The sequence below is a fragment of the Nerophis lumbriciformis genome, linkage group LG01 (assembly GCF_033978685.3).
Source record: "Nerophis lumbriciformis linkage group LG01, RoL_Nlum_v2.1, whole genome shotgun sequence".
NCBI classification, from domain to species: Eukaryota; Metazoa; Chordata; class Actinopteri; order Syngnathiformes; family Syngnathidae; genus Nerophis; species Nerophis lumbriciformis.
This window is the reverse complement of record NC_084548.2, coordinates 27,715,486-27,741,130: the sequence shown is the minus strand read 5'-3', so window position 1 is coordinate 27,741,130 and position 25,645 is coordinate 27,715,486. Positions and strand designations below refer to the sequence as shown.

At 40.9% G+C, this 25,645-nt stretch overlaps 1 protein-coding gene across 1 annotated transcript; it reads right to left on the bottom strand.

Annotated features, from left to right (window-relative positions):
* Positions 1-1,655: 1,655 nt before the first annotated feature.
* Positions 1,656-20,502, bottom strand: urp2 (urotensin II-related peptide). The gene is made up of 6 exons (XM_061970676.1): positions 20,083-20,502; positions 11,849-12,139; positions 7,213-7,247; positions 5,079-5,223; positions 2,154-2,220; positions 1,656-1,968 (listed from the first exon to the last, which is right to left on the bottom strand). Exons 1-5 carry the CDS (start codon positions 20,183-20,185, stop codon positions 2,189-2,191), a joined length of 606 nt encoding a protein of 201 aa, XP_061826660.1. The 5' UTR covers positions 20,186-20,502; the 3' UTR covers positions 1,656-1,968; positions 2,154-2,188.
* Between the last annotated feature and the right edge of the window lie 5,143 nt (positions 20,503-25,645).

Below are 25,645 nucleotides of genomic sequence, written 5' to 3'. Positions count from 1 at the left end.
GTTACTAGTTACTTTATTTCAAAAGTAACTCAGTTACTAACTCAGTTACTTAAACCAAAAAGTAATGCGTTACTGTGAAAAGTAACTATTTAGTTACTTATATATATTTTTTAATTTTTTTAAGGCCCCATTTAATGCCCTTTTAGCCTTCATTTCAGTACTGTTATTGCAGTGGAGAATAATACAATGTGTTGATCAACTTGACATGCATTTACATCACTGAACTCTGCTAAGCGATGTGGTCTACATACAACACACAAAGACAAAGATATGTTTCAAAGGGCCAATTTGTTTCAGGCCAGAACAAATTGACAAAACTATTTTAAATAGCTGCAACATAACATACATACGTAACAAACAGCATAATAACAACATAGCTGTAAACCAAGGAAGGCACACACTACATACACAAAGCCTAACCAGGCGTTTTTTTTTATCACAAGGAATTGTGAAATAAAATCATGTCTTCAGGAGATCAACACTGTACTTGAGCCAGAACACTCTACACATTTCCCCACTTTTAGTTTAGAGAAAAGGAAAGATTGGCCTGGCCCACTGGGATCCCTCTTTATGTTTGTGAACTTTATAGTCTAAACATTTAGAGTGATGTGATAATCAAACACTCTAGAAGTCTAGAATGAAAGAGCATATAAGAGAATTGACAGTGTGTGTACCTTCAGTGTGCAGTGCCTCGTTAAAATCCAGCCGCTGTTGCTTAGCAGGTGAAGTGTGTGTCTCTTTACTAACTCCGTCGAAGCATGTTGCTTTTGTAGCGGTTTCAGTATATTTGAATTGCTAGGATAGGATCTTTGATCCAAGACACAACTTACATTCAACTAAAATGTTATTTTCTTTGTGGTCGACAAAAGAAAAGTACTGAAAATATCTCCATGTTAAGAAACTCGGCTTCGGGCTTCGCCATGTCTTGTTAGTAAACACAGACACGTCCCCTCCCACACACACACTTGAAGTACAAGGTAGGCACCAGTGAAGTGGTTAATAATCTATCCATCCAGCCATTTTTTTTAACACCCTGGACAAGTCGCCACCTCATTGCAGAGCCAACACAGATAGACAGACAACATTCACACTCACATTCACACACTAGGGCCAATTTAGTGTTGCCAATCAACCTATCTCCAGGTGCATGTCTTTGGAGGTGGGCGGAGGCTGGAGTACCCGGAGGGAACCCACGCAGTCATGGGGAGAACATGTAAATTCCAAACAGAAAAAGCCCAAGCCCGGGAATCAAACCTAGGATCTTCTTATTGTAAGGCACAAGCACTAACAACTGCTGTCTATTAATAAGCTATCCATTTTTTTAATTACATTTTTTATTAATAAGCTATTATTTTGCTTTTTTTTCAATTAAAACTATACTAAAACTAAAAGTTCAACATATAGAAATGTCTAAAATGTGACACAAAATAATAATTGTTTTTGTCCAAAAGACTAAAACTAGGTCTGCCAAAAACAACATTGCTGCCCTGCACACTAAACTCATACAATCATTACAGTAGTTATTTGAACCAAATCCAATGTAATTTTAGAAAATAAAATAATTGTCATGAAGTCTTGGTGGTTTATTTGACAATCGGAGCAATAATGAACTAAAAACATAATGAGTGTAGAAAAATAAAATATCAATCTTTATTGTTGCCAGAAGTTGTTGCTATGTTAGAGAATGCCTTTATTAAACATGGCATACACATAGAAAAACAATGTGCACCTGTCTTCACATAAAACATATGGGAGGGGGATATTAATTGGGAAGGTTTCTTCATGTGCCCGGCCGTGAGCACACATCGTCTTCTTTGATTGGTCACTTTTGTTAATTAACGAGTTGGTTGAAAAGGTCTAAGTCCAAGCTGGCGCCGCCACGGGAGAAGGCCCCAGCCTTCCTGATGCCACAGCGACGTTGCCTAGCACGCAGAGGTCAAACACTTGCCCACGGGAGCAGTATGGAAGCTGGTGGGCACGAAGGATGACAAAAAATAAATGAATCCAAATCCTGGATATGTTCAAATGAGCACTTTGAGAAACACTGCACTGTTTTGTGATGTCTCTAGGATACAGCAAATATCATTACGTGTACAAGCGGATGATGGATGGATGATCGGTGATTAAATGGAGGAAAGCAAAAGGGAGCTCACAAGAAGTGGAGGGGATTATGCTGGGTGACGTCCAGTCAGTTCTGGGAGCAGTACTTCCAGAAACATACTGTTGAAGAACACAATCACTTTAAGCTGAAGATAATACATTCAAACATCAACCCGATGTTCTAAAACAAGTGTGGGAAAACATTTTCACCCACGATGAGTTAGACCAGGGATGTCAAACTGGTTTTCATTGAGGACCACATGGCAGTTATGGCTGCCATCAGAGGGCCGCTTGTAACAGCGAATAATGTATGAATTTGCCTCTGTATTTTATTATTAATTAAATAAATTGTTTAAAGTAAACTGTCGATTTTACAGTAAAAACTTTATATTTACAAAATTTTACTGGAAAATGTATTGTTTTTTTCATTATTTACAACATTTTACAGAAAATATAAAAACTGTTTTGTTTTTTGTTTTTTTAATGTAAAGGCTGGCAGTTTAGTTTACAATGGTTTTTACAACATTGTTAATGGAAAAACAGTACAAGTTATTTTTTTATTCTGCCAGTTTTTCTACCCTAGAAAACAAATGTACAGTCTTTCCATTTACAGTAATACACCATTAAAAACGACAACTGTAGATTTTACAGTCAAAAATTGGCAGCTCAGTCAGCATAATTTTAACACAAAAAACAGTAGTAGTTTTTTTCAATTGACAGTAATATGCTGTAAAGAACAACATAAAATGTATTGTAATTTAAAAAAAAAATTGATGGGTAGTTTGATGTAAAGTTAAGTATTTTTATTTAGACAAAAACATGTTTGGAAAGTATGATAATATACTGTAATATTTGTTGCAATATTGGATACTATTAAAGTTTAAAATGTATGCAATTTCAAGCAGTACCGTATTTTTCGGACTATACGTCGCAGTTTTTTTCATAGTTTGGCCAGGCTCCAGTGTGACTTATATATGTTTTTTTCCTTCTTTATAATGCATTTTTGGCAGGTGGGACTTATACTCCGGTGCGACTTATACTCCGAAAAATACGGTACATATATTTTTTCTGTCAAATTGAAAAAAATCAATTACATTTAATGAGAAAATATTAAGTACTTTATTGACACTTATCATTTCCAGGTGTTTGTGGGCCAGATCTGGCCTCTGGGTGTTGAGTTTGACACCTGTGAGTTACAAAATTTGGCTAAGTGGCCACATGCTTTTGTCCCTTTTTTCAGGTTTACTTTTGTCATGGGATTTTTCATATATTAGCCGCACCGTTTTAAAGGCAGTAGGGTCCAAAGCGTATAAAAAGTATCGGCTTATAGTCCAGCAAATATAGTAATATTACTTTACACAAGCACTCCATCCATTTACCGTATTTTCCGGACTATAAGGCGCACTTAAAATCCTTTTTATTTCTCAAAACTCGACAGTGAGCCTTATAACCCGGTGCGTCTAATGTACGGAATAATTCTAGTTTTGCTTACCGACCTCGAAGCAATTTTATTTGGTACATGGTGTTATGATAATTGTGACCAGTAGATGGCAGTCAATCATAAGAGATATGTATAGACTGCACTATGATGTCAATATGACTCAAATAAACAACACCAACATTTTAAATGTTCTATTGAAATTAGGGATGTCCGATAATGTCTTTTTACCGATATCCGATATTCCGATATTGTCCAACTCTTTAATTACCGATACCGATATCAACCGATATATACAGTCGTGAAATTAACACGTTATTATGCCTAATTTGGACAACCAGGTATGGTGAAGATAAGGTACTTTAAAAAAAATAAAATAAGATAAATAAATTAAAAACATTTTCTTGAATAAAAAAGAAAGTAAAACAATATAAAAACCGTTACATAGGAACTAGTAATTAATGAAAATTAGTAAGATTAACTTTTAAAGGTAGGTACTATTAGTGGACCAGCAGCACGCACAATCATGTGTGCTTACGGACTGTATCCCTTGCAGACTGTATTGATATATGTTGATATATAATGTAGGAACCACAATACTAATAACAGAAAGAAACAACCCTTTTGTGTGAATGAGTGTGAATGGGGGAGGGAGGTTTTTTGGGTTGGTGCACTAATTGTAAGTGTATCTTGGGTTTTTTAAGTTGATTTAATAAAAAAAAAAAAAAAAAAAAAAAAAAAATAAAAAAACGATACCGATAATAGAAAAACCGATACCGATAATTTCTGATATTACATTTTAACGCATTTATCGGTCGATAATATCGGCAGGCCGATATTATCTGACATCTCTAATTGAAATTATAGAACATTACACATGTGCTTCAAAATATGAGTATTATTACGGTGTGTGTATAAGGTAAGACACATTATCTGGCGTTTTTTCTCGCAATATTATGCAAAAGCAACCTTTCTTACCTGCTGGTACCTGCTGATCTGTATTTGGGATCTGCATAAGTCCTGAAAATTTGTGTGCGTCCGCCTCGATTTATTGATTTAAGTAAAGTCTGAATGTCATTAAAACCGTTAGCTCCATCTTTTGACACTTATTCCACTCCGTCATTGCACGCTACACCACTACAACAAAGATGACGAGCAGAAGAAGGTGAGCCACGTAAATAACACCGCCAACAAAACGGCGCATCCGGAAGCGACCGTCAGAAAGCGACTTGGAGATGATCTGTAAAACATAATCCATGCAACATGTTGACCAAAGAACCACCATTACATGTTATGTAGACCACAAGGAAGTGTTTTTCATTTAGAAAAAAATAATAATAATATGACTCCTTTAATGCTCCCTATAATCCGGTGCGCCCTATATATGAAAACAGATAAAAAATAGACCATTCATCCGCAGTGCGCCTTATAATCCGGTGCGCTCTATGGTCCGGAAAATACGGTATTTGTGGCCAAAATTAAAAACTCATAGTGGCCTTTGAGTTACAAGGTTTGTCCACCCTTGGTTTCTGTTTTTTACCTCGTTTGTTTGTCTTCTTGGGTTGTGGCGGGAGGGACTTTCGGAAGTTCCGACCAGTCAGGCTGGGAATAAGGGCATCGGCACTGGCTCGGGATACAGTGCTTTCATTAGCTGCTGGGGTGACGGTGCTGGGAAACACCCCCACCTAAGAACGACAAGAGAAAAAAAAAAGGTTTTCAAAGAGTAAGTTGTGTAAACTTGACTCACTTTCTGCATAGGATGGAAATGTAACACGCACATCTACACATGCATTTAGAATTGAGTATTTTAAGTGTACAAGTGTGTTCACACAGAGTACGTCAAAATTCAATACCCTACCTTTACCAGAATGTTATACTCAACCCGCTCTAAATTATGAGTGAACAGCGACCACCCTTGATCATAGCCATTGATCAGGGTTAGGGTTATAGAGTTAGGCTACGTAGCAGACGGGAAGGGACTAACTTGATTTTAAAGAGAAGAAGTGGATAAATATTGTAATTGTCATTTCCGATAAGTGTACGACAGTTATGGATTTGGTACAACACTACGCTGTCAATATGTAAGCCCCCAGGAACTAAATACAGAGTGTAAACAGTATACTCCTTAAAGTGGAAGCACGGAAGTGCATGAAATGAGACACACACAGGGCCTAATCCATTCGTACTTTGAAGTCGGGATTTTGGAGGTTCTCGCCAAAAGTTTCAACTGGAACACCCCCCGAGATTCGATTTGTCACGCGAAAAGTTGCAGAACTCTCACCACCCCCGAGTTGGGGTCAAAGACGGCTGCTCTGAGTTTCAACAATATTAGAAGCTTCTGTGATATTCGTTACTAAGACTTTTGACTTGTTTTTGTTGCACTAAAAAAAGCTGTGTACGTTGTATTGTTGGATGTATTTACACGTCAACATTACTGTAGTGTAAACATTTGTTTTCCATGTATATGGTTTATGTGTTCTACATCGCTCGCAATGGCATCTTCGTGTTTGAAAGTTGCAGAAGGAGCACATATTTTTCCATAAGTTACTTATATTCAGATAAGGCAAGTTCAAGAATAGCTTTCGTGTCTGTAGCCATCTTGATTTCTGACATTGTGACTGGAACGCTCATACCTCGACTGCGACATCATTCCCACCACCGACTTCTAACTTCTGAGGTAAATGGAACACACTATAATAAACAGCAATATCATGTAGTGGTTCCTATAGCTGTTTTCTATGCAGCTGTTTTTGGTTGGATAATGATAATACGAGCCAGCTCTTTTTAAAATTTTGGCTTAATCTGGCTCGTTTATATGTTGCTTTGTTGAAACCTCTGCTCTGTCACGCATGGCTATGTCGTCATCGTTTGTTTTTTGGTGTGTAAGAAAATGGGCTGCATTACATTTTACAATTTTTCAGAAAGGTAGGTCATGGCTTTTGATGAGTAATACTGTTCAGCCATGGAACAGGTCCATGCCCGACTGCCATTATGTTAGCACTGTACAGCATTTTCACTCTAGAGATAACTGAAACCTTTTTTAAATGTGATTGAAGTCTGTGCTTGAGGTCTGGGTGGCCAAGGGCCTGATAGATGGCTGGATGAGGGGCCTGCTTTCCTTGCTGAGATTTTGCATGATGCGGTCTTCGTTGTCCCTCTCCAGGTTGGACCCCAGTCTGCTCTGCTTGGGTTTGGGTTGGGAGGTTCTGAATTGGGGGTCCAGCCTCTCTGGTGAATAGTTGGCTGCCCAACAGGGGTTTGTCTTGTGTCTCTGGCTACTGGGTTATGAGCCCATGGATCTGTTCGGTGGTGCATATCTGTTGATTTTCTGTACCCCTTGCCTCTTGTGGTCTAGGCTGGTCCCGCTAGGTCCTTTGGCCGCTGAGTTTGTTGCGCTTTCCTTGAGTTATCTAGTATGTAGTCTTGCAAGTGTGTTTAGTCCAAGTATTATTACTATCAATCATTGAGTTCTCTATTTCCTCTTAGTCTGTCCCTTCTCAAACCGTGTTAGGTGTATTACAAATAAACTACAGTACGATTACAACAGATAGAGTATACAGTATATTTAGGCAGTGTACTCTACTGTATGTTCATCCAAAGTTAACTGGTACAAAAATGTCTCACTGGGAAATAAGCTATAGCGAGATTGAAAGTAAATAGTAAAAGGAACCTACCACTTTATTTTTCCGTCCAGAATTTCTGCCATTTGCTGTAATCAAAAAAAACAAAACATGAATTAGAAAGTTACATTATGGTATCATTATGTAATTAATTTATTTTCATTGTCATCCAAAACTGGACAATTAGGAATTATTTTAGGGACTCAGTTTACAGTAAAAAGCAGAGGTGGGACCAAGTCATTGTTTTGCAAGTCACAAGTAAGTCTCAAGTCTTTGCCCTCAAGTCCGAGTCAAGTCCCGAGTCAAGACAGGCAAGCCCCGAGTCAAGTCCAAAGTCAAGACTGGAAAGTCTCAAGTCAAGTCCTAAGTCCTGCATTTTGAGTTTCGAGTCCTTTCAAGTCCTTTTAACCACAGACTAATATATTAACACAGATTGTGTATGCTTTTCAAACACTGTATTTATTTATTAAAACAAGTGCATTTTAAATTGCAGGAAAGAAAATTGTGCTGGCATTGCACTTTATAATAGCACTATTAACCAGTCATTTTAAACATTAACTCATTCCTTTACAGAACAAACACATTGAAAAATAAAGTGCAAATGTACTTATTTGTACAAAAGTGTTAACATTGAAAAAACATGACATATACGTGAACATAACAAAAAAGTTGTACTTTTTATATGTCAGGGCCCTATGCTGCATTGCATTTGCAAAAGACCAAATTAGCCAAGAGTCTGTCAGTCATTTGTGCACGATGGGGGCGTAGTATGATGCCACCATGGCTGAAAACTCGCTCCACTGGAGCACTGGAGGCAGGCACTGCCAAGACTCTCATGGCCACTCGGAACAGTGAAGGAAGAGTCTTCATGTTCAATGCCCAGAACAAAAGGGGGGGAGAGTTTTTTTGGGTTGGTGCACTACTTGTAAGTGTATCTTGTGTTTTTTATGTTGATTTAATTTAAAAAAAAAAAAAAAAAAAAAAAAAAATTCTTGTGCGGCCCGATACCAATCGAACCACGGACCAGTACCGGGCCGCGGCCCGGTGGTTGGGGACCACTGAGGTAAACAACCAACAGTATGTCAGAAAGCTAGCTAAAACGGTACACATATTCATAATATAGTATACATTTTAACTGACCTTTATTTTACTATTTTTGTCTTTTTTTTAGGTGGCTAAAATACGCGGTGCTGCTGACCGCCGTCTAACGTTACGTGTGATATATTGACTAACGTAACCCTGCTTAAAAAAAAATCACTGAACAAAAAGTATGAATAAGGTAGTGAACTGCAACAGATTCCCGTGTTTGCAATAACGTTATAACGTTAGCAGTGAGTTTACAGCCTCACTGATTTAACTACACAGCAAATAAAAGTCACGTTACTTAGCCAATAAACGTTATCTTACATTCAAAACTTACCGTTCTTTGTGCAACTTCAAATGCCGGACGAAGTTGGAAGTTGTTGCCTCTCCATCAGTCATTTTCGAACCGCATGTGTTGCATACTGCAAACCGTTTTGTGTTGACCACCTCGTAATTTTTATACCCAAACAAAATTATTTTAGGTATCATTTTTTTGTTCACTGGCGTGTGGTTTGGACATGTCTTCTTCGTTGGTTGTCCTGCAATTTGATTGGATGAATGCTGTGTGATGAAAACAAAGTAGATCTAATTTGATTGGCTGTTGTACTGACAGCACACCAGCTGACACACGCAACGCTGATAGACAAGTACACGATGAAAAATACGGAGCGCTCCCGAATAACTTTTTCATCTTTGGGTTTTGGGGAAAGTAGCAAGTCATGTCAATTCAAAAGGCTCAAGTCCAAGTGAAGTCACAAGTCATTGATGTTAAAGTCTAAGTCGAGTTGCAAGTCTTTTTACATTTTGTCAAGTCGAGTCTAAAGTCATCAAATTCATGACTCGAGTCTGACTCGAGTCCAAGTCATGTGACTCGAGTCCACACCTCTGGTAAAAAGTGTACATGAAATCACAAAAAAGTCACATCTTCCATCTCTGTACCGGTGACAGTGCTGTATGGGCTGGATTTAAATCAAAATTAATATTTTACACATTTTTGAATTGTGCTCTATTGTCAACTAAATGAAGTACCACACCCATAATGGTTTGTTGTTATCTAAGGGAATTATCTCACCTGTATAACCTATATATGTTTTGACGAATGCTGATGATTTATTGCCCAAACTGCAGTCCAGGAGACCTTCGGTCTATTTTTTACTTAACATGAAGAATTATAAAGAAAGAAAAGGGTCAAATTGAAAATAGAAAACCATTGAAATATTGTGTATCACACTAATCAGTCCCTCCAGAATTTTGCTGGCTTTTTTGTGATTGTTGCGGCCTCATTGCCTGTTTTCGTAAAAAAAAGTTGCACAAAAGTTGCAATCTTTTGAGGCTCATTTTGTTTAATGACATTGCATCAGCTTGTGATTTTATGAATCAGTTGGTAAAGTAGACATTCTGCTCTCTGCTACAGTCAGACTGAAGCCAGACCTGAACCTGTTTTCCGCCTTATCATTGTGCCTTTCACAGGAACACAACAAAATCTGTCTTTGGGCCTCACATACTGTATGTCCAGGACCTGTTACATGTTTTATTTGCTGCCATTTCTACCGATTGGACTGTGTTGCAACTGTAATGGAGGCCAGTCAGTGTGGCTGCACCAGAGTAGGTTGGTAAACCTCTCCTGAAGAGTTTGTGCTGGACACTGAGTTGACAGCTTGGGCTTTTAACTCAATGCATAGCTCATTTGGTGACGGTGTACCCAGTTTTTAGTTAGGGGCAAAGAATCAGGGGCTGGACCAGGATCAGCGTCATTTCACTGGCATGATTTTATTTTGAAGGCTACAGGACGTGTTACACCTGTGTTGCCAGGTTGATAAGTGTTCTTCGATCATAAACTTCCAACACTTTGCAGGTAGTTTTCAGCCGGTTCTGTTGAGAACATTGTGCCAACATTTTCTTGGTAAATAAGAGATGATGAGATTATCCCTGTCAATGTAAACAAGGAAGTGGTGAGTGGGTGATCGCTACTGAGGGACAAATTCTATTGGTTAAAATGACATTGACTGGCAACGTGTAAGGTTGTTGCCAGGATTGAACAAAATTGTGAGGCAATGCTTAATTCACAGGGATTAATACATTAGAGCAGGGGTCGGCAACCCGCGGCTCTAGAGCATGCGGCTCTTTAGCGCCGCCCTAGTGGCTCTCTGGAGCTTTTTCAAAAATTTATGAAAAATGGAAAAAGATGAGGGGGAAAAAATATATTTTTTGTTTTAATATGGTTTCTGTAGGAGGACAAACATGACACAAACTTCCCTAATTGTTATAAAGCACACTGTTTATATTAAACATGCGTCACTGATTTCGAGTATTTGGCGAGCGCCGTTTTGTCCTGCTAATTATGGCGGTCCTTGAACTCACCGTAGTTTGTTTACATGTATAACTTTCTCCGACTTTCTAGGACGTGTTTTATGCCACTTCTTTTTCTGTCTCATTTTGTCCACCAAACTTTTAAGGTTGTGCATGAATGCACAAAGGTGAGTTTTGTTGATGTTATTGACTTGTGTGGAGTGCTAATCAGACATATTTGGTCACTGCATGACTGCAAGCTAATCGATGCTAACATGCTATTTAGGCTAGCTATATGTACATATTGTATCATTATGCCTCGTTTGTAGGTATATTTGAGGTCATTTAGTTTATTTTAAGTCCTTAATTCAATTTATATCTCATGACACACTATCTCTATGTAATATGGCTTTTAATTTTTTGCGGCTCCAGACAGATTTGTTTTTGTATTTTTGGTCCAATATGGCTCTTTCAACATTTTGGGTTGCCGACCCCTGCATTAGAGAGACAAACGGTAGAAAAATGGATGGATGCCGACCACCATTGATCATTGCCATTGACTAGGGTTAAGGTTATAGAGTTAGGCTACGTAGCGGAAGGGAAGGGACTAACTTGATTTTAAAGAGAAGAAGAAGTGGATAAATATTGTAATTTTCATTAGTGATAAGTGTACGGCAGTTATGGATTTGGTACAACACTACGCTGTCAATATTCAAGCCCTCAGGAACTAAATACAGAGTGTAAACAGTATACTCCTTAAAGTGTAAGTACGGAAGTGCGTGAAATGAGACACACACAGGGCCTAATCCATTTGTACTTTGAAGTCAGGATTTTGGAAGTTCTTGCCGAGAGTTTCAATCGGAACACCGAGATTCGATTTCTTACTCGAAAAGCGGTAGAAAAATGGATGGATGGTTGGCATGCTTGCGACATTGTAAAATTCTGGAGGGCCTGACTAACACCAATAATTGGTGAAATATATTTCGCATACCATGACCTACATTAGAGTATTTACTAATAAAAACTAAAATAAAGAAAAGTGAATTATAGGAATGTGGCCCCCACATAATCATTGTTTTCTGTATGTGGCCTCAGGCAGACAAAGTTGGGACACCCTTTGTTTCTGCTTTAATAGAAACTGAAACCCAGGCCCCCGTTGCCTACTTTTTGACTGCACTATGCTACATGATGATACAGGCCATATATACATCAGCCTATGTAAAAACAAGTTGTAAATATGAATAAGACTGTTGAAAGAACAATGGTCCACTTGGAGATACAATGTGGACCAATGAGTGTCAATTGTGAGAATATTAACCTCTTGGAAGGAAGGTAATTCGTGTGCTGAGTGTACTGTTAAAGGTTCGGTGCATCTCCTCCAGGAGTGACATCATCTTCAGCATCTGGGTCCGCTTTTCTAAGCCGTCTTGCCCGGGGTGAGTTCGCATGGCAGCAGTAAATGTCCTCGAAGTGGTTCTGTCTGCTCTTCTCATCCTGCTACTAGAATGCCATTGTCTGAGGAGCTGGCTATGACCCAGCGCTGAAGACCTTGGGGGTACAGCTGACAAATGGGTAAGGCTGGGATGAAGATCCGGGGCTTTCACCAGTTCTAAGGAAACAGAGTGAGGCAAATACAGATGGCAGGTTGTTTATGTAGCTTACCAAAAAATGCACACAAAAAACACCCCAAAAAACTCAAAACAATTAAAATGTCTGATTATTCGGTCCATTAGTTGCCATTAGTTGTCTATTCATCGTCTTCTATGCTTCTTGTTACCATACCCAGAACTGTGAACTTCTTTTAAGTATTTTTCGACCTATTTTTGTAGCTTAAATGCTGCTCCCTGACTGCTTGTTTTCTAAATTATTACACTTAAGTGATTATGATTTGATTCGTCTTTTTTTAAAAATAAATTGGCTTAGCTGAGTTTTTAGCTGATGTTCTTCCAGTTACATGGATGCATATCACGTGGAAAGCATATAGCTACGCGTGTCGTGTAGCAGTTACAAACCCCGTTTCCATATGAGTTGGGCAATTGTGTTAGATGTAAATATAAACGGAATACAATGATTTGCAAATCATTTTCAACCCATATTCAGTTGAATGCACTACAAAGACAAGATATTTGATGTTCAAACTCATTTTTTATTTTTTTTTTGCAAATAATAATTAACTTAGAATTTCATGGCTGCAACACGTGCCAAAGTAGTTGGGAAAGGGCATGTTCACCACTGTGTTACATAGCCTTTCCTTTTAACAACACTCAGTAAACGTTTGGGAACTGAGGAGACACATTTTTTAAGCTTCTCAGGCGGAATTCTTTCCCATTCTTGCTTGATGTACAGCTTAAGTTGTTCAACAGTCCGGGGGTCTCTGTTGTGGTATTTTAGGCTTCATAATGCGCCACACATTTTCAATGGGAGACAGGTCTGGACTACAGGCAGGCCAGTCTAGTACCCGCACTCTTTTACTATTAAGCCACGTTGATGTAACACGTGGCTTGGCATTGTCTTGCTGAAATAAGCAGGGGCGTCTATGGTAATGTTGCTTGGATGGCAACATATGTTGCTCCAAAACCTGTATGTACCTTTCAGCATTAATGGCGCCTTCACAGATGTGTAAGTTACCCATGTCTTGTGCACTAATACACCCCCATACCATCACAGATGCTGGCTTTTCAACTTTGCGCCTATATTTTTTTTCCCAAGATGGCGGCGCGCACAGACGCAGCGGCTTACGGCTCTCCATTTCAGTGCTCTTTCTTCCTTCTTTTCTTCATGTTTTTTTTCCTTTTGTGCACCACCTGTACTGCAAACAACCGGTACACCCGCCAGTCACTCTTGGATATTGGTAACTCGCACCAGATATCTGTTTTGAGCGACTTTCACCACGAGCACAACATCCCAGATGACATAGCGAGAGCACAGCGCTCTCCGTGGTTTGTTGTCGGGTCTGGGAGACGGCGCAGACGGAGGAGGGAGAGGAAGCAGAAGCGTGGCCGCAGGTCCGGCGTCTTGCTCAGGCTTAGGAAACAACCCCACAAGCCACCTCTACCGAGCCTGTTCCTCTCTAATGCCAGATCCCTTGTACAGAAGATGGACGACCTGGAGTTACAACTTGCTGGAAACCGCTATGTTCGGGACTGTTGTGCTATGATTATCACCGAAACCTGGCTTCATCCGGAAATACCCGATGCTAGCATGCAGCTAGCCGGACGCACTCTGCTCCGCCGGGACAGAACTAAGGACTCCGGTAAGAGCAGAGGAGGGGGGCTCTGTATCTACGTGCATGAGAACTGGTGCAACAACGGGACAATCACTGAACAGCACTGTTGCCCGGACGTGGAGTACATGTCTGTTAGATGTCGGCCTTTTTTTCTCCCGAGAGAGCTGTCTGTTGTTATCATCACGGCTGTGTATATTCCACCGGACGCCAAAGTAAACACAGCGCTCTCTCTTCTGCTGAACACCGTCAACGAACAGCAGCGGTGTTCATATCATAGCAGGGGATTTTAATAAGGCCAATCTGAAGACTGTACTCCCTAAGTTCTACCAGCACGTGAAGTGTTCTACAAGGGGCAAGAACACCCTGGACCACGTGTATACCAACATAAAGCACGCGTACAGAGCTACACCCCTCCCCCAGCTTGGACAGTCAGACCATCTTTCCCTCCTGCTCTCTCCTACCTACACCCCCATCAGACGCCAGGCCAGGCCTATCACAAAGAGTGTTATGACCTGGCCTGACGATGCACTCCCCAAACTTCAGGACTGCTTCCAACACACAGACTGGGACCTCTTCCAACAACAGGAGCTGGAGACAGCCACAGGAACGGTGCTGGACTACATAAAGTTCTGCATCGGGAATGTGACTGTGGAAAAAACCATCCGGGTTTACCCCAACAAGAAACCCTGGATGACCAGCCAGGTCCGCACACTCCTCAGGGCCCGCGACGCAGCCTTCAGGTCAGGGGACAGGGCACTGTACAGTGTTGCTAGAGCCGACCTGAAGAGAGGGATTAAAAAAGCAAAGGCGGACCACAGGAGGTGCATAGAGTCCCATCTGTCCAGCAAAAACTCACGGGAGGTGTGGCGGGGCATTCATGACATCACGAACTTCAGAGGCTGCAATATGACAACTGCGGATCAGAGTGCGACACTGGCAGAGGAGCTTAACTGTTTCTTTGCCCGTTTCGAAACCCCCCAGCGACACTCATCTGCTCCAGCCCTGCCCCCGCCCCCACCGGGCTCCGGCGCCACTCCACTCACTGTACAGGAGCACAGTGTCAGATGAGTGCTCCTGGCTGTGAACCCCAGGAAGGCTACCGGACCAGACGGAGTACCTGGAAAGGTGCTCAGGACGTGCGCCCACCAGCTCGCTCCCCCCCTCACCAGGATCTTCAACCTCTCCCTGGCTCAGGCAGTCATCCCATCCTGCCTGAAGTCATCTACAATAATCCCGGTGCCGAAGAAGTCTCCCATCACCAGCCTGAATGATTACCGACCAGTGGCCCTCACTCCGGTAATCATGAAGTGCTTCGAGCGACTTGTTCTCCAGCACATCAAGGACCATATCCCTCCAGACTTTGACCCCCACCAGTTCGCATACCGGGCGAACAGGTCCACAGAGGACGCCATCGCTGTTGCTCTCCACTCTGCTCTGAACCACCTGGAGCAGCAGCAGAGCTACGTCCGGATGCTCTCTGTGGACTATAGCTCTGCCTTCAATACAATAATCCCGGACAGACTCTGCAATAAACTGGACACTCTTGGCCTCCCCCCTCTCACAAACGCCTGGATAAGGGACTTCCTAACGGACCGACCCCAGAATGTGAGACTTGGCCCGCACCTCTCATCCTCCCGCACGCTGAGCATCGGCTCCCCACAGGGCTGTGTGCTGAGCCCCCTCCTCTACTGCCTTTACACCCATGACTGCTGTCCGGCCCACAGTGACAACCTTACCGTCAAGTTTGCCGACGATACCACAGTGGTCGGGCTCATCTCCAGGGGTGACGAGGCTGCCTACAGAGAGGAGGTCCTGAAGCTGACGGCCTGGTCTTCGGAGAACAACCTCGCTCTCAACACCAGCAAGACCAGAGAGATCATCGTCGACTTCAGGAGGAGCAGCACCGACCCTGCCCCCCTCTACATCAACGGCGAGCGTGTAGAGAGGGTCCACACCTTCAGGTACCTTGGAGTCCACATCTCTAATGACTTCTCCTGGACAGTCAACACCACATCAATCATCAAGAAGGCTCAGCAGCGGCTACACTTCCTTAGAGTCCTCGGGAAGTACAACCTGAAGCCTGACCTGCTGCTGACCTTCTACCGCTCGTCCATCGAGAGCCTGCTGACCTACTGTATTACGGTATGGTACGGCAGATGCACTGCAGCAGACAGGGAGAGGCTGCAAAGAGTGGTCAAGACGGCTCAGAAGATCATCGGCCGCCCTCTCCCCTCTCTGACGGACATCTACACCTCCCGCTGCCTCAACAGAGCCAGTGCCATCATCAAAGACAGCACCCACCCTGGCTCTGACCTGTTCCACCTGCTGCCCTCTGGGAAGCGCTACAGGTGCATTAAAACCAAAACAAACAGGCTAAAGAACAGCTTCTTCCCCAGGGCCATAACCATCCTGAACGGACTGCCCCATTGTCCCTCATAACTGCCTTCTCTTCGGTGCAATAACCCATTCCACCAACCACCCTGTTTTTGTTTTGTTTTTTCATGTATATATTCATTTCACACCATATTCATTGCACTTCTACATTTTTTAAATTTTTATATATTTGCACATTGTTTTTCTAGCATGCACACATCGCACTGTATGGAATGGCCTCAATCTCGTTACCTTGCGTAATGACAATAAAGCTGATTCTGATTCTGATTCTGATTCTGATAACAATCCGGATGTTTCTTTTCCTCTTTGGTCCGGAGGACACGACGTCCACAGTTTCCAAAAACAATTTGAAATGTGGACTCGTCAGACCACAGAACACTTTTCCACTTTGTATCAGTCCATCTTAGATGAACTCAGGCCCAGCGAAGCAGACAGCGTTTCTGGGTGTTGTTGATAAACGGTTTTCGCCTTGCATAGGAGAGTTTTAACTTGCACTTACAGATGTAGCGACAAACTGTAGTTACTGACAGTGGGTTTTTGAAGTGTTCCTGAGCCCCTGTGGTGATATCCTTTACATACTGATGTCGCTTGTTGATGCAGTACAGCCTGAGGGATCGAAGGTCACGGGCTTAGCTGCTTACGTGCAGTGATTTCTCCAGATTCTCAGAACCCTTTGATGATATTACGGACCGTAGATGGTGAAATCCCTAAATTCCTTGCAATAGCTGGTTGAGAAAGGTTTTTCTTAAACTGTCCAACAATTTGCTCATGCATTTATTGACAATGTGGTGACCCTGGCCCCATCCTTGTTTGTGAATGACTGAGCATTTCATGGAATCTACTTTTATACCCAATCATCAATCAATCAATCAATCAATCAATGTTTATTTATATAGCCCTAAATCACAAGTGTCTCAAAGGGCTGCACAAGCCACAACGACATCCTCGGTATAGCCCACATAAGGGCAAGGAAAAACTCACCCCAGTGGGACGTCGATGTGAATGACTATGAGAAACCTTGGAGAGGACCGCATATGTGGGTAACCCCCCCCCTCTAGGGAGACCGAATGCAATGGATGTCGAGTGGGTCTAACATAATATTGTGAGAGTCCAGTCCATAGTGGATCCAGCATAACAGTAAGAGTCCAGTCCACAGTGGGGTCAGCAGGAAACCATCCCGAGCGGAGACGGGTCAGCAGCGCAGAGATGTTCCCAACCAATATACAGGCGAGCGGTCCACCCCGGGTCCCGACCCCGGACAGCCAGCACCCCATCCATGGCCACCGGATCTGTGTGTCTTCCCCTCCACAAGGGATAGGGGGCAGCAGAGGAGAAAAGAAAAGAAACGGCAGATCAACTGGTCTAAAAAAGGGGGGCTATTCAAAGGCTAGAGTATACAAATGAGTTTTAAGATGGGACTTAAATGTTTCTACTGAGGTAGCATCTCTAATTGTTACCGGGAGGGCATTCCATAGTGCTGGAGCCCGAATAGAAAACGCTCTACAGCCCGCAGACTTTTTTTGGGCTCTGGGAATCACTAATAAGCCGGAGTTCTTTGAACGCAGATTATGGCACCAACCTGTTCCCAATTCGCCTGTTCACCTGTGGGATGTTCCAAATAAGTGTTTGATGAGCATTCCTCAACTTTATCAGTATTTATTGCCACCTTTCCCAACTTCTTTGTCACGTGTTGCTGGCATCAAATTCTAAAGTTAATGATTATTTGCAAAAAAAAAAGAAAGTTTATCAGTCTGAACATCAAATATGTTGTCTTTGTAGCATATTCAACTGAATATGGGTTGAAAATGATTTGCAAATCAATTATATTCCGTTTATATTTACATCTAACACAATTTCCCAACTCATATGGAAACGGGGTTTGCATATCAACACAAATGCAACCACGCTGTACTGGGATACGTAACATGTATGATCGTCACATGATTACACTTGCCCAATTGAACATGTTTGACAGGGAGTAGAAACAAAATCAGATTTTTTTTTATCCCAAGCATTCTACTGCCCATGCCTGAGCAGTTACTGAAATGGCATGTGCATCATGTCCAACATGTTGACACACACCTACAATGTTTTCATTTTGTCTAGAAAATAGAGAATGTGTAATATGCGCAAGTTTGCAGCCATGTTTCTGTCAGTGTATCTCAGGGCAGCCATGGCTACATATGTAGTGGAACACTTGTGAATAATGTAGTAAGGATTGGCGTGTTGGTCCTCGACGGATATTGGCGCAGAGATAATGCAAGAGAAAACTGGTTTCTAATCTTATAATCTAAGTGTGTTTATCCAATTTTTTATAAGCCGAACACAATCAGATTAGGTTGTTTCCATGTATTTAAGGAAGCCAATTTTGAGCCGAAATGTTTGAGAAAAAACAGACTAATTTAGTGCATGGAAACGTACTGACTCACTAGGGTCTCACCGTAAAGCGTTTTGGATGTCTAGTATGGTGCTATATACAATTGAATCCATGATTATTAATAATAATAGACATGTAGTAACAAAGAAAACATGTAAAAAAAATAAACAAATATTAAACAATGAGGAAATATATACATTTGATAAAAACGTGAATAACAATGCATTAGTGAATAATAACATCAAATGATGAGAATAAATAAAATATCATAAATATCTAATGATCAATTACAATAAGTAAAGTTTACAATAAAGAATTGAAGGGTAAAGAAATGACAGAATATAATGTGTGTCGTGAAAGAAAAAGAAAAGGAAAAAGTGTTACATATCGAGATTAAACGAATTAAAAACAAAAGTGTAACACTTTTCCAACACAAAGCTAATAGAGAAATGAACAATGACACAAATGCATCGTTGAGAGATTGCTCTGACGTCATTTGCATTTTATCTGCTGGTTGCTCAGATGTGACGTGTGTGAACGCCACAGTGGTTAAGATACGCTAGAATGCTGTTCGAAAAATGTGGAATTACGGGAAAAATGGGGATTTTGGGGAATTCTCCTCAACGTTTTGATGCTGGAGAATTTTGAATTGAAGATTACGTTCATTTCAATGGGGATTTTTTGGTAAAATAAGAATTTTAGGAAGGTTGAAACTATAGATAGCTTGAATGTTTTAAATGTTGGGATGATTGAATGGTTGAAAAATGTGCAAGTATTGATATATTTTGTCATGAAAATTGTGGAATTTTTAGGAAAAGTAAAAATTTGGGCAAAATTAGTTTGGAATGACCTTCTTCATAAAGCCGGTGAAAAAATTTGGAACTTGGGTTCCATTCATTTTTTTGTGAGAATGTTGCAATCTCTTGGAATGTGTCAATATGGGGAACATTTTGATACTGAAAAGGTTGAAATCATTAGTAAAATGTGGAAGTTGTTTGAGTGTTAAATAATGATGGAATTGGTATAACGTATGTGTTAGCATGTAGTGATTATTTAGATAATAAAATATAATAGAAAACAATCGGAAAAAATGGGATAAAATAGCTTCATTTTATACCTACTCAGTGGCCTAGTGGTTAGAGTGTCCGCCCTGAGATCGGTAGGTTGTGAGTTCAAACCCCGGCCGAGTCATACCAAAGACTATAAAAATGGGACCCATTACCTCCCTGCTTGGCACTCAGCATCAAGGGTTGGAATTGGGAGTTAAATCACCAAAAATTATTCCCGGGCGCGGGCACCGCTGCCGCCAACTGCTCCCCTCACCTCCCAGGGGGTGATCAAGGGTAATGGGTTAAATACAGAGAATAATTTCGCCACACCTAGTGTGTGTGTGACAATCATTGGTACTTTAACTTTAACTTTAACTTTAAATGAGCTGTTAAATGTGTCTATTTTTATAATAATAAAGGCCATATTCACTAGATTGTAGATCCTGATTGATACACAAGTCCAAAGTATGCAAAAGTTGTTAGCAACCGAGGAAACGCATTCTTACCTCGGTCAGTGGGTGCCGCCTGGACTCGAAGGGTTGCAAAGGTCGTTATCGTCATGACGATGTTCAGCAATGATATAGCCCTACAAAGCATCTTGGGTGTCATTGATCAATTAAAAAAACTTAAAAAACTCAAGTTTGACCACCAAATGTTTGATTTTTGTTTCTTGTGATTCTTTGGTTTTGTCTTATTGGGAAGATGGTCCATTGGTCGTCATCATTTTTACAACGTTTTGAATCCTTTTTACGTTGAATTTGAAAGCTCTATAGAACAACACAAAAAAAGCTTTTAAAAAGAAAGTATTTCAACCTGGCTAAGGTGTTCGTCTTGGTAACGATTTATTTAAATAGTTTTCAGATCTCGGTCCTTATTGCTGGTTGAAATTTCAAGGATGCGCCTCTTAAAGAAGAAGGCTTGTCAAGAGTGTGTCGGACGCTGCTGTTTTCTCGGCGATGTCGCCTTTTTAAAAATCCGTGTTGGAACAAACCAAGCAATAAACCTGCTTCGACCAATCCGGCCGCACAGCTCCGCCCCTTACTTCTCAATGGACTGCTGACATTTGAGGACTGTGGCGGCCAGCTTTGAGCACCAAAATCGTTTTGTAAATGTGTGTTTAGGCTTTAAAGTGTGTGTGTTTTAGCAGTGATAAGGTGGTTCTTAATATGTTTGCCCCAGGCCACAGTCACAGAAAGACCCTCTGACGCATGAGGACTCGCACACACAGAGGAACACACACAAGGCAAACACAAATACAACAATTACAACGCAACTTGTACACAGACACACACCATTCTGGGATCGGTTTGAACTTGGACGAAAGGTTGCCGCACACTCAGATGCACGCACACACACACACACACGCACGCACGCAAACAACAAACAAGAAGTGTGATGCACATTAGAAGGCGACTTGTCCAAAGTACACAAAAGATAGTCAATACCCCAGACAGGAGCTTGAAGAGAGTGACGATGTTGGAGGCAAAACGAAGCATCCTTTGGGAAGGGAATAAAAATAAATGATATTTACAAGTATTCAGCACACGCAGGTGTGTGCGTGTGTGTGTGTTGGTGTGCGCATGTCAGTTGCTGGGAGAATAGAATTTAGTTTGTGAACATCCACTCATTCATTCCTTTACTGTGAAAAGAAAGGGGAAAAGGGGGTTGGGAGTGTGTGTGTGTGGGGGTGACGGCTACGGGTCAACAGGAAGTGAAGGGCCAAGAACAAATACAGGTTGTCCCTCAAGTACATGAATCATTGACATTAGAGATGTCCGATAATGACTTTTTTACCGATAACCGATATTCCGATATTGTCCAACTCTTAATTACCGATTCCGATATCAACCGATACCGATATATGCAGTCGTGGAATTAACACATTATTATGCCTAATTTTTGTTGCGATGCCCTGCTGGATGCATTAAACAATGTAACTTTACCATGAATTGATTAACGTGGACCCCGACTTAAACAAGTTGAAAAACTTATTCGGGTGTTAGCATTTAGTGGTCAATTGTACGGAATATGTTCTGTACTGTGCAATCTACTCATACAAGTTTCAATCAATCAATCAAAAACAAGGTTTTCCTAAATAAGAGAACAATGTCAACTCCAGTTATGGAAAAAAGTGCCAACATGGCACTGCCATATTTATTATTGAAGTCACAAAGTACATTATTTTTTTAAACATGCCTCAAAACAGCAGCTTGGAATTTGGGACTTGCTCTCCCTGAGATAATCCTAATACCCACTACAACTATGGGAAATACTATACTTTGACTTTCACAAAGTGCATTATTTTAAATTGTTTTTAAACATGCCTCAAAACAACAGCTACAAAAACAATGAAGGCACACAGCTTCAGTCCAGAGTATACTAGAGCATACTTGCCAAGCTTGAGACCTCCGAATTCGGGAAATGGGAGGGTGGCGGGGTCGAGGTATATTGTAGCGTCCCGGAAGAGTTAGTGCAGCAAAGGGGTTCTGGGTATTTGTTCTGTTGTGTTTATGTTGTGTTACGGTGCGGAGGTTCTCCCGAAATGTGTTTGTCATTCTTGTTTGGTGTGGGTTCACAGTGTGGCGCATATTTGTAACAGTGTTAAAGTTGTTTATACGGCCACCCTCAGAGTGACCTGTATGGCTGTTGATCAAGTATGCGTTGCATTCACTCATGTGTGTGTAAAAGCCGCATATATTATGTGACTGGGCCGGCACGCTGTTTGTATGGAGGAAAAGCGGACATGACGACAGGTTGTAGAGGACGCTACAGGCAGTGCCAATAATGTTGTCTGGGTGGAATTTTCGGGAGGAGCACTGAAATTCAAAAATCTCCCGGGAATATCGGGAGGTTGAAACCGATACCGATTTTAACACTTCAGAAACCCACTGTCAGTAACTACAGTTGGTTGCTACATCTGTAAGTGCAAGTTAAAACTCTCCTATGCAAGGCAAAAAACGTTTATCAACAACACCCAGAAACGCCGTCGGCTTTGCTGGGCCTGAGCTCATCTAAGATGGACTGATACAAAGTGGAAAAGTGTTCTGTGGTCTGACGAGTCCACATTTCAAATTGTTTTTGGAAACTGTGGACATCGTGTCCTCCGGACCAAAGAAGCAAAGAACCATCCGGATTGTTATAGGCGCAAAGTTGAAAAGCCAGCATCTGAAGTCCAGACCTGTCTCCCATTGAAAATGTGTGGCGCATTATGACGCCTAAAATACCACAACGGAGACCCCCGGACTGTTGAACAACTTAAGCTGTACATCAAGCAAGAATGGGAAAGAATTCCACCTGAGAAGCTTAAAAAATGTGTCTCCTCAGTTCCCAAATGTTTACTGAGTGTTGTTAAAAGGAAAGGCCATGTAACACAGTGGTGAACATGCCCTTTCCCAACTACTTTGGCACTTGTTGCAGCCATGAAATTCTAAGTTAATTATTATTTGCAAAAAAAAAATAAAGTTAAGTTGAGTTTGAACATCAAATATCTCGTCTTTGTAGTGCATTCAATTGAATATGGGTTGAAAAGGATTTGCAAATCATTGTGTTCCGTTTATATTTACATCTAACACAATTTCCCAACTCTTATGGAAACGGGTTTATACTTGTACAGCATTTTTCTACCTTCAAGGTACTCAAAGCGCTTTTACACTATTTCCACATTCATACACAGTTGGCAGGAGTGCCATGCAAGGCCCTGACCACCATCAGGAGCAAGGGTGAAGTGTGGCTCTCCCAATCGAGACACGCCGTCCCCCTCAGTGACAATGTCTGTTGACAAGGTTGTTTGCTTTGGGTCATGCAAGTAATTGCTGCACATAGTTTCATTTAAGACATGATTAAAGGTCACTGATCTGGAAAAACTTGTGTTGTTCACTAGATGGCGACAGAATAGCAGGAACTAGGTTGTCAAACTATTAAAATGAATGTAATCTCCTGGCGGGTAAGATTCCTTATTCATTTCATGACGTCTCGCGTGCCAATTTGAAGACGTCCGCGAGCCGCGTTTAGTTTGGACACCTCTGGCGTAGATGGTCTACTCTAATCGACATCTCAATATTTCCCATATGAAAACCAGTGTCAAAGAGCTTCTACTGTACCTGAATCCAGCAATACAATATGCAAGATCAGCCATGTTGAATAAGACAATGGTCTGGATTCACTTTAACACGACTATTTCTTCACTGGATTTGAGCGTTTTTCGTCTTTAAATTAATCCTTTGTCTTCAGGACTTCACATTTTACTCATTTGTAGTCAATTAATTTCTTCAGGAGAGTCTGTGACAGGATTAGCTTAAGCCTATCCGTTTAAAATGAACATTTTCTACACTTCAGACCACATTGAAAGTCTGCTACCATTCAGTCCCTAATAAATATGTTTGTTGTATTGATCAACTGTCTGAGGCTCGTATTGTGTTTTTCAAAGGCTTTTATGAGTATTTTTAAATACGAGCTGTCTTTTTGTGAAGTATAGTGCTGCAAAGGTCGTGTTCTCAAGATGCAGGATGAACGGCAGAAGGCAGCATGGAGGTGAGAATGGTATTTTGATTGCAAAACTATGGCAAAACAACAGGGTAAGTCGCTAGTTAGTTTTACCTTTTTAAAAGATGTTACATGTTAGAATTGTGGTCTTTTCGGGGGGCCTAGCAGAGATTAAATTGATTTAAATTTGATTTAATTTCAATAAGCAGTGTTGATTTGAGTTCCAAGCTTGGTCATGGAACTATCAAGCTCTTAAGTACATTGAATGTATTTTTGTTTATTAATTTTTTGGCAGTCTTATGCAGGTCTATAATCTTATCGCTGAGGTCCGTGAACAGGTCCTTGATTGGCTTGTTTGACAGGGGTATTTCATACACATAATGAGTTGAATACTTATTTCCTTTCATCGAATACTCATTTATTTATAACCTATAGTTAATGTTATTTTTCTGGATATTCTTTGCGTTTATCACTTTATCAAAAATAACCTATACAAAAATGATTCATACAATGATGTTCGTATCTTTCTAATGGTAAACTTACAAATCATTAGGGATCAAATGTTTTACAATAACAATAGATAAAATGAAATAGTATTTTCCACACTGTTAGTAAGGAACCTTGATGCTACCTGTCCTTGAGTATGAACCAGAATGATCTTTCTTGTACTATCTTAAATTGTATCATGTAACATATAATCCTTCTGCCCTGCTACAAAGCAGGACTTTTAAGAGCTTTGGTAATTGGTTGTGACTTTATTCTGCACTGTCTGCCTTCTGTTGTTATTTCTCTATTTTTTTTCCTTGCAGTGCCTTTTCCTTTGTGTTCTGGTATTCGGCTCTTTTCAGCATTTGCTACAGCTTCTTTTATGACTTTCGTCTCTGTTAAACTTTGAACGTTTTGTGAGTATAGTGTATTTTGACTTTGGTGTAAGGTCCAGTATTGTACACTATTGTCAAATCTAGCTCTATTCCCTTGATTTTACTTTGTTTTAATTCTTGTGTAGTCTTTCACAGCAACCTTATTGTCACTGTCATTATTTGTTATTTTCCACTTAGGTATTTGCCTTTTCACTCCTGTGCATGTGTTCCTATTATCTCAATAAATTATCTCAATAAATTATCTAGACTTAGGTTTTTCTGAGTCTCTTCTTTAGGGTCTAATTTCTCTGTCATGCCGGCTTGTAACAGAACATTGTGGCCATTTCACACCACAAAGACTGAGCAATTGCATCATGGCATATATCTAGCAATGGAAATATGCTTAGCCAATACTAAATCATTGAGGCTCTCAATAGAACATATACAAATATTGCTACTCTGAGCACAAAGGTGCAACATGTACCTTAACTTAACTTAGTTGTTGCTACTCATGTGATATTGACATCCTCCTGTTTGATATCGTTAATCACTGCCAAATACTGGCGGACTTGAGACAGCAGGAGTGACAGAAAACGCTCCAGTTTGTAATGGAGAGATTATTCAAGTCTGTATGAGTGTTTATGAATGGGAAAACAGGTAAGCCTGAGAACTATAGATATAAGATCCACCTAAAATCCACCTGAGCGTCCATCTGCTCCAATCTCCC

What these genes read in the sequence shown, in the direction of transcription:
- urp2 (XM_061970676.1), bottom strand. Translation starts at nt 20,185, where the DNA reads ATGACACCCAAGATGCTTTGTAGGGCTATATCATTGCTGAACATCGTC. An exon ending in CTGGACGGAAAAATAAAGTG is followed by an intron (nt 5,224 to 7,212) that starts GTAGGTTCCTTT and finishes TGTCGTTCTTAG; the next exon opens with GTGGGGGTGTTTCCCAGCAC. An exon ending in CAAGAAGACAAACAAACGAG is followed by an intron (nt 2,221 to 5,078) that starts GTAAAAAACAGA and finishes GTTCTTCAACAG; the next exon opens with TATGTTTCTGGAAGTACTGC.